Source organism: Momordica charantia (genome assembly GCF_013281855.1).
Source record: "Momordica charantia cultivar OHB3-1 chromosome 8 unlocalized genomic scaffold, Mcharantia_2.0 BLBB01000008.1, whole genome shotgun sequence".
Lineage (NCBI taxonomy): Eukaryota > Viridiplantae > Streptophyta > Magnoliopsida > Cucurbitales > Cucurbitaceae > Momordica > Momordica charantia.
Window position 1 is genome coordinate 33,813,474 of NW_028275166.1, and position 10,583 is coordinate 33,824,056.

At 29.2% G+C, this 10,583-nt stretch overlaps 1 protein-coding gene across 1 annotated transcript; it reads left to right on the top strand.

The window, feature by feature from the left end:
• The first annotated feature begins 9,464 nt into the window (after nt 1-9,464).
• On the top strand, nt 9,465-10,583 carry LOC111012994 (calmodulin-like protein 3). Its single transcript, XM_022287313.2, has one exon. The coding sequence runs from the start codon at nt 9,512-9,514 to the stop codon at nt 10,328-10,330; it is 819 nt and encodes a 272-aa protein (XP_022143005.1). The 5' UTR covers nt 9,465-9,511; the 3' UTR covers nt 10,331-10,583.

Consider the following 10,583-nt stretch of genomic DNA (forward strand, 5'->3'; position numbering starts at 1 on the left):
TTTTCTTTGCTTTTCAGGAGGGGTAGGGTTTGTCTATACATCAAATCAAACAAAGGTAAATAGATGCTTACGGCATTTACGGTAGCATCCACATCAGTTAAGGATTCCACATTGAAAAGAAAATTGACCTTACGCTTGTAATAGACATGGGCTACTCTCATTGTCAATTAGTTTTGAGATGGAACCCCATGAATAATAATATAGTATCAGAGTCCAAAACTTTCAAACGAGCAACCGAATCCAAATGGGATGAAAAGGAACCTTGATTACAATCAATATATCTCGAAATTTTATTGGTAGTCAGCACACATAAGCAACTAAATATTACTCTAAAAATTATAACTCTATTTTACTCTCGTAGAGACAAGAAAATGGTAAGAAAATAAAAATAAAACAAAATAAAAAACCCATCTTTTTGCCCACATGCTAACATGTGAACCCTCAAATCTCATCTTTATTTTAATGTCATTTTTGTGTATGGCCAAATTATTCCATCTGGGCAGCACAGATCCAAAATGATCCTATTCCAAAATCTTGTATTTTGGTATGTGTGTGTATATGTAAACTCCTCATTCCATACTTGTAAAAGAACATCCAACCACTTCCAAAATTGATAATATTTGGTGTATATATATCCAATTTATTTCATAAGAGTCCAATTTTGAAACCCATTTTACCTTTGGGGCCATGAATGAATAAGGTGCACTCAACTCGATATATATATATATATATATATGATAAATAAATATTAGTCTTAGCTAGACGTGAACACATTTATGATCCAAATTATCATGTCATCGTAGCTAAATCTATGATGGTTCGTGAGCTACGTTCATGTTGGTGTTTGACTGATAGTTTAACTCTAATTAAGTCTAGGTTGAAAAAGTTTGAATTTGTGTAGCATATATTTTGATGGTAGCTGGTAGATTAGCAATTTATAATCTAGAATAAACAAAATCTAATTCTTAAAGTGAAATAAAACATCTCCTCAGTATTTTTTGTGAGTTCACTCTTATAAAATGAGGGAATTAGATTAATACATGAAACTATTGAGAAAGCTTTTACAATTTGAATCTTCAATCTATAGAAAAAAATATATATAAATCTTAACTATTATTCAACGTTGGCAAGTTTTTTTTGGGTGTTATATATATAGTATAGTGAAATAAATAAAAAACGAAAGCAATACACAGATAAAAATAATCCACTCTTCAAAAAAAAAAAAAAATTCAAGAAAAGGTGATGTGACCCTTTTAACCCTAAAATCAAATTTGTTGAATTTTTCAATGACACGTAATAAAGAGGTACAACTTGTTAGACCTACGCGTCTTAAATTGATTGATAGAAAGAAAATAAAAATCATGAGTGTTCGAGTCGGCTTGCACGCATCTCGACTAATCTCATGGTCGGGTAGTCGTCTAATCCTACAACATTTGATGCTGAAAAATGCATATAAATTAATTTCTAAAGTAGGAGACCATTATGAGATTTTAACTCATTTATTCTCGGTTAACCCTAGTTTTTTGGACCTGTTTCACATTTTTAGAAAAAATAATTAAAGACATTATACCTCTTTTTGAGTTTCATATATATCAATTGCATAAACGTGATTTTATAATATATTGATAATATGAAGTTTTTTTTGGGTGACTTAACATATTAGTGAATAAAATCCCTATGCACTATTAAGAAATTAATTTTACAAGTTTCTAATCTACGGATAGTTCAAAATCTTGTGGGATCTATCTTACTTAAACTATTAAAATCTTGCAGAGTTCTCTGACAATAAAGATTGTGATAATGAACATAATTTTCAATCAAGAGGGTGTGAGTTCGATCTTCCACCCCTAAATGTTGTACTTGAAAAAATAAAGATTGATTGGATTAGATGTGTCTCATAAAATTAAATGAAAAGCACTTAAACTTACTCGAGTGAGTGCTTGCTTTTCGTATATACTTAAAAAGATGTTTAAACATTGATTTGGTACTTCTTTTTTCATATTAATTCTTGGCACTTTCAAAACGTCCATTTTGGTCTCTATATTTTAAATTTTTGTCATTTTTTTCATGTACTTTTAAAGTCTTTGTTTTGGTTATTGTACTTTTAAAAAATGACAATTTGAATCCCTTCATTTATTTTTTGTCTCGTCCATAAATTTATATTAAAGAGTTTCTATGGTATATAGAATTTGTGTTAAACTTTTGCAAATAAGGACCCAAATAATAATTTCTTAAAAGTACATAGACGAAAATGAACGTTGTATAAATACACATATCAAAATAAATCGAACTTGAAAATACAATCATCAAAATTAACATTTTAAAAGTATTAACAAAACGAACGAAGCGTTGAAATACAAGTTTTTATAGAAATATACAATTTCTTTTAGTACAATAAATTTAAAATATGAGAGTTTACAGCTTCGAGAAAATAATAAATACCTGTTAACACGGAGTTATGCTGGTTTCAACACAATTTTAAATATATAGACGTTCAATAATCATTGTATTGAATATGTGATTTGATGGGGGAGAGAGAAAGAGGGGAATTTTCATTGGTGGAAACATGATTATTTATCAAATTGATAGTGTTTTGGCCATGGGATAAGATACATCACGTAACATGGAATTGTACCCCTTTCTCCACGTTACAATATTTTACAACATCATCACATCATCATTAGGGTTTATAATCGATTTTCGTTGTTTGGACGGAACAACACACAATACTGATATTTTTGTCACTATTTCATCCCGTAAGGAAACTTATTCTCTATAATCTCTATCATTACGATATTAAATATTAGAGTTCTATTTGATGATTATTCTATTTTTTAAAATTATGCTGGTTTGTTTATACGTGTTTGTACTTTTTAAAAATGCACTTAAGATTTTTAGTTAAGTTAAAAAAACAAAAACAAAAATTCTTATAACTTTTTTTTCTTTCAAAATTTAGATTAGATTTTGTAAATACATAAATGGAGGTAGTATTTTACTAACTTAATTTTCGAAAACAAGAAATAAAATGATAATATTTCATTTTATTATTTTAAATAATAAAATGATGATTAAACAGACTTTAAATAATAAATAATTTTCATTGGCTTGCCACTTTAAATTCTTTTTTTTATTCAAATGGTTGGAATGATAATTAAATATTTAAATGTAAAGTACTGAAGAATGCACCCATCTTCTAATGTTGCAATCTGTTCGAGATCACTAGAAATTTCTCCAGAAAACTCAGATAGGGTAAAAAAATAATACTAAAATAAATAAATAAAAAGGATGGAATATGCTAAAAATTAAAGAATGAAAATGACATTGTTCACTCCAAAGAACCTACCAAAATGAAATATTTTTAAATTTTGGACATCTTTTGCACAGTGTGTATATATTTTACATATTTTTTTAGTTTCATAAAGGTTCTCCCAAGTAATTAGAGGAAATTGTATCCACTTGAAGAATAATTCTCCCAAACAAATACTTATAAAAAAGAAAAAATATCAATGAATTATTACAATTTTATGTATATTTTTACAATAGGGAAATTTGTGGATTGTGTTCTTGCAAGGCAAGGTCCACCTCAAATATAATAATCATTGGACAAGGACATGAATTTCCATCATTTCCATAGAATTATTTTTGGGAATAGCATTTTACTCTTGTTTCTAATTATTCCATTTGAATTCTTTTTTCTATTTCATTTAACTATTTTGACTTTTTTTTTTTTTACGCCCTCTTATGTCTAGAACTTTATGTAATTAAAATTATTATTGACCCTTTATAATTACCAAAAAGTAGAGTAGATTTTCAATCATCAAAAATTATTTGGGATTGGCACAATATAGCTGACGGTTTTATATCGTTAGATGTAAAAAAGAGAAGAATTTAGGAGGATAGCTATAATATAGGGCTCGTATGATAATGTTCTTGTTTCTAATTTTTATGTTGCAACTAATTATGTTTCTTATTTTTCTTTTTTTGAAAATATTTTCAAAATTGTATAGAAATTTTTACAACCGCCAAAACAAGTTTCTTTTTCATTTTTCATTTGTTCCAAAATGTATAGAAAAAAAGATTGTTTAAAGAATCTCCAACCAAAACGAAATAGTACTGTTACCAAAACAAGTCCAATAATTTATCCTCAAAAAATTTAAAGAATGTATTCTCAACCTCTTTTTCGATTGAGAATTCAGAAGGGTATCTGAAACAACATTTTATTTTAAAATACAAATAAAGTAATTTTTAAATATTCAGATTTAAATATATTCTTTTCAATTTTGGAGAGAGAGAGTTATTAAAAAGAAAGAAAAAGAATGAAGAGAAAAAAAAAAACAGAGGTGCATGTGCATTATTTGCAGCACAGAAAGGCCAAAACCAGAAGGTGACAAATCTTTGTGTCGCTTCTTTCACATCTCACAGTAGGCGCTAAAAATCCACGTCATGGGCCACCTTCCAGCCCACATTTGAGGGCCCATTTACCACCAGTCCATTTTCTGGCCCACATACACTTTGGGCTGCTCTTTATTACCACCGGGTTTATTTTTTATTTTTATTTAAATAAAATTTAGTTTTTTTAGTTAAAAAAAAGGATGGGATTCAAAGAATCTCCACCCTCGAAATAAAAAGTAGGCATCACTTATCATTGGACTATCCTTATATCGACAAATTAAAATTTTAACTCTTCATATCTAGTGGTTGTGTCGGTCTATTATTAATTTTCAATTTATTACTTAAAAAACGTGGTATTTCGATTAGACTGACAAGAGTGAGAATGATTTGGCATTATGGTGGATACCATCCAGCTAAAAAACCCCACAAAATTTTTTAGTCCATTCAATCTCATTTTACTTAATGGACCTACTTTATCATGTCACGTCAAATTATCAGTTGTCATGTCACATTAACACTAAAACAACAATAGAAAACTTTCCAATGCACATTAGAGGTTATTTTAATTCGTTGGTAGCCAATTTTACAATCACGTAGAGACAACAATATTAAAGAATTATTCAAAGACCTCAAGTTTAAAATTTGATTAGATATAAAATTAGAAGTTTAATAATTTAACTAGTGTGGCATGATGTTAAAATTTAAGAGATTAAACTTATAATTTAACGAGAGGGAACACGATAAGGTGGTATATGGAGCGTGCATGTGATAAAAGCCTGGACGGAATAATTGGAGTTGTACGTTGAACGGGGACGGTGTTGCAGCGTTGGACGGTCACTTTCGTGTGCTGTCACCCAATAATATATTTTATTTATAATTTTTAACGTTGGGGTAATTTATTTTTCCTAGAATTTTAATGGGTTATACACTTATTTTGTAAAAAAAAAAAAAAAAAAAAAAGGGATCTTTTTATCCTTGTACATTGTAATTAGTTTTGATTTTAACCTCTCCATTTCATAAAATTAAATCTTAAAAGTTAAATAAGTGGTTAATATTGGTTGGTCTATAATCTTGATATAATTATCTTTTTACAATTATTTTTCTGATATATCTTCCATTGCCCCAATCGATATTCTTTTTCTTTCTTCTTTTTTTGTTTTGAGTTTTTTTTTGTAACATATTAAATGGAGAGAATTATTTACAAGTGAAGCCCAAAATTGTTTGCGTTTGTTGGATTAGGGCTTTTGATCTGAAAATAATAGAAACCAATACTAAAAGCCCATGGGCCAAAGGCCCAAACATAAATAAAGTATGACACAAGTGTTATAATTTCTTAAAAACACGCACACAAAAGTTTGATACCGGCAACCTAAGCATAAATTAATTCAACAAGTTTAGACATCTGTGATCTTGAGTTTTAATTCTCACCCCTATATTCAAAAAAGTAGAACTGCCAATAAAATTTCATATCTGTCGGCAGTTCTTAAATTTTTTCGATGAAATGTCTTGCATCAAGAAAATCTTAATCGCCAGAAATAAAAATTTTTTGTAGTGTATACTCTTATTTATTGTATGGTCATGTATTTATTCAATCAAAAATCATTTGAGACCTTTTTAAATGGACAAAGAATCAATCCCAAGAGTAGAGTAGGAGAAAGACTTTTGGAGAACTATTTTGACTCGTGTGGCCAAGAGCATAGAATACAACAAGAAGTAATATTCCTTTTCAAAAACAAATACATAAAAAAATCAAATCATGTTTGGAGAAAACTTTATAATTTGTTAGCAAATTATTATTATTACTACTGCTCTCGAACTATCCATCCTATTTCATTTTGGTCCTTATAAATTCAAATATTTTGTTTGAACCCAAATTTCAATATATGTTGTAAACCTTTCTCATTAGATTTCTTTTTATCATGTTTCACTCCTCTTGAGCAATCTCTAGATTTGTAGAGGAAAAAAAACCAAGAATGAGATGCTTAAAGAATAAAAAAGGATAGACATGTTCTCCACCAAAAGAAAAAAAAAGAAGTAAAAGTTTAGAATCTTAAATCCTATCTAGAATATATATATACTAGTGTATTACCACGTGCAATGTACGTACAACTTTTTTTTAATTATAAGGTAACTTAAATTTTATATAATTTCACGTAAAATATTTTAAGTATAATTATTTTTAAAAATAATTAAGATTAATTTTTATATATATTTATTATTATTGACATCTAATTACTAATAATAAAATGTACTATTTATAATTTTTTTTAAATATACTATTTATATCTAATTGTTAATGATATATTTTGTAAATAAATAAATTAAAAGTAAAGGAAAAAATTATATATTAATAGAAAAGTAAATAGGTATTTTAATATTTTTATTTTTAAATTATTTCAACCTAAGGGTCCTTTATTTTATTTTTTTAATATTTTGTTTGTTTATTAAATATTTGTTTAGAGCTGACATTTTGTTATATATGTTGAATTTTTTAACTAAATATAAATTATTTTATTGATTTAATTTTTAAAATTATTAAAGAAAAATTCATCAAATTATATTGACCAAAAGTTTTATATTCCACCTTTTAAGATTCTATACAAATTATTGTTTATAATTAATTTATTAATTAAACATTTTTTTATGTATTGACTTCTATGATTGTTTTTTTTTTTCAACAATAAGAACATGAGCTTGTAATTATCTATATTTTAAACAAATATTCTAAATAAAATTGCTCAAAAAAGAAACATTCCAAATAAAAAAAAGTACACTAAACAATAAAAAAAACATTAGTAACAAAAAGAAAAATCTAAATCCTAAACTAAACTAAATAAAATTGCTAAAAAAATGAAACATTCCAAATAAAAAACACACTAATTAGAAAAATAACAATAGTAACAAAAAAAAAATCCAAATACTTACTATACACTCATCTTTTAGAGTAAATATGCTCATTCTTGAAGATTGCTTGACATATACTATTATTCAACTTTGTAAAATTGTGGAATGGTAATGTCACAAACCTAGTATTCGAGATATGTAGATTCAACATATGCCTCCCTTGCAACTTGATGAATATGTCACAAATATCTCGAGATGTTTTCATGATTGAATCATCTTTGAGAGATGTTTGAAGGAACTAAGATTAAAAAAGTATTGAAACTTGTGAAAAACATGTAGAAGAAACCTATTTTTATAGTAGTAGAGGATAAAACGTTACAAAAGCTTTTCAAATTCTAAAACTCTTGAAATTCTAGTATGAATTTTAATTAAAGAAAAAATTAATTTTATGTTGTTGGAAAACTTGTTGCATTCCAACCTTTTATATTTCATGTATTTATAGTATGGATAATTAATAATTAATAATTAATTTAATATTTGTAATAATATATTAATGGTATAATTTGTAATTTGTAAATTTAGTAAAGGGCAAAAGTGTCCAAAAATGTTTTTCCTACGTCCTACCTTTTAATATAGTATAGATATATATATATGTGGTTTAGAATATCCTCCCAAAAATTAATTATAAAAAAAGGCAACTACAACTAGCTAGACAAAATATATAAATGGGTGTTTTTGGAATCAATTTTCCCAAATCTCCCCACCAAAAAAAAAAATCCATTATATTTAGTTTAATTGATTATAAAAAGGTTGATTCTACTTTCTTTACTTTTCTTTTTTTCTCTTCCAAAAAGAGTTAATTAGAAAAATCATCCCTGATAAAAATGGATAAAATCTATCTAAATTAAATCAACCAACTATTTGTCAATTTTATAACTTAAAAAATCAAACCAATCTATACAACTGGTTCAAATGGATCGAACGGACTTGATTTGATCTCGCACCTAAACATCTCTTTCTCACACTCTCAATAAATAGTTATAATTCACTTCGTAAATGGAAGGAGTGTAGTGGGGTGGGATACTGATCGGGTGTAAAATAAGAAAATAAATCATTTTGTTTTCCAAGTCTAGCCTTAATCTCACCTCTAAGTACACTCAAACACCACATGCTTCCAAATGGCACTAATATATACACATATTAGTTGTAAGAAATTAATTTTTAGTTAGGCTTCCCTTTCAACATATATTATAAAGACAATGAAAGGCATCTAAATTAGTCAATACTTTGCATCCATACATAAATATAAGACTTGGTAAATATGTTATATTCAGTCTTCCTTATTTCCATTTTAGTATTATTTTAGATCTATTTTTAGGAAAAAATCAACTATTTGAAGAATTTTTTTTTCATCTATCTAATGAGAAAAACTAAGTAAAGGAAAGTAGTTGACCGTAATTATTTGATAACATCACCCAACTACTTAGTTACATTCTATGCTTTAAATCAAAACTGAATACAAATGTCTTTTGGGTTTGTCAAACCCAACATAATTCAACTCGTTAAGTCATATATATTCGACCAAAAATTCGTGGATTTGAATCCACACCGTTACCTATTGTTGTACTAAAAACCCTTATTTTTCGGGTCCATGAGCTTTTCTGTTATAGGTTTGGATCTCATAAATTTGATTCTCAAGCTTTATAAAACAATCCTTCGTGTTTCTAAACTTTTAAAATATCTATTTCAATCCCTCAACTTTAACAAAATAATCATTTGAGTCTTTCCCATTCCCTATTTTTGCTAACCAATATCCGTCTATCCATCCAATAACCCTTTCAGTCAATTCTATGCAACTCTTACTCATGTTCATGTTAGCTCATTAGCTCACATACTAAAAATTACTCATTTATTAATTAAAACTAAACATAGAGTGGAAATTTGTTCCTCCTAAACTCTCCTAGAGGAAATTATACGAATGTCTCAACTACCCAACCAAGTTCAACGGTGATTTTTTTCTCCTCTAGTTTCACGGATGTAAAGTGGGAGATCGAACCTTTAACCTTAAAAAAAGAGTAATAGATGTCATATCTACTAAGCCAGATTCGGTTTCGGGTTCGGGTTCGGACGGACCAAATAATGATATTTTGTTGAGGTGAGGGTATCATTTTCATATTTAAAGACTTGGGCAAATGCAAACGGCATGATAAAGCAAAGCAGCACGCTCACACAATGACACCAAAGGCGAAGAAGAAGTGAAGAACCTTTTTTCAAAATGTTGAGCGAAAATGGAGCTTTAAAAAAAATACACGCCACGCGGTTTGTGGGATCCAAAAAGCAGATTCAAAACCGCGTTTTCTTCAAGTTTTTCTTCCAGTCCCCGCCTTTAAAACCCTCTCCTCCAACCCAACCCAACAAATTTCCCCAATCTCAATCAATTCTCTCTCCATTTTCTTCTCCAACAATGGAATCGCAATCCATGATGAACATTCTGTTATTGGCAGTTTTGTTCGTTGCAGGCCTCGTCAATTTCCTCGTGTATTTCCCCACCAAGCGATTCTCCGCCTGGCTCAAACAGAGCCCTACAAAGCCCGCCGCCGTCGCCGCCGCCGTCGCCCCCCCACAGCCGCCGACGGAGCTGAGGAAGATATTCCGGACATTTGACAAGAACAACGACGGCTACATAACCAGAAAGGAGCTGACGGAATCGCTGAGAAACTGGATCGCAGAGAGGGAGGCAGAGGAATTGTTCGAAGGGGTGGACGAAAATGGAGATGGGCTGATCGATTTCGAGGAGTTCTGTGTTCTGGCGGAGAAATTGAGGAAGGAGAAAGAGGAGGAAGAAGAAGATGATGATGAGGAACTGAGAGAGGCTTTTGGAGTGTTTGATAAGGACAAAGATGGGGTGATTTCTGTGGAGGAATTGGGATTGGTTCTGTCATGTTTGGGGCTCAAGGAAGGGAAAATGGCTGAGAATTGCAGGGAGATGATCAGGAAAGTGGATTTGGATGGAGATGGAATGGTCAATTTTGAGGAGTTTAAGAGGATGATGAGAAATGGGGGAACTGGAACTTCCATTTTCCCAAAATCTTGAATCTCTCTCTCTCTAAAACAGGCTAGTTTTCTACTGATTTTTAGGAGTAATGGTTGTGTTTTGTTCTCTATGAAATTTGTTTTTGTGAAACTAATTGTATAAATGGGGATTTTTACCAATGATATAGAAGTTTTGTGCAAATGGGTTTATGGAAATTTTGCCTCTCAGAAGTGAAGAAGATTGTTGAGGTGATGTATGATTTTGGCTTCAGATTTCATTTATGGAAGAAGGAAGAAAGACTCGATTGTAGATA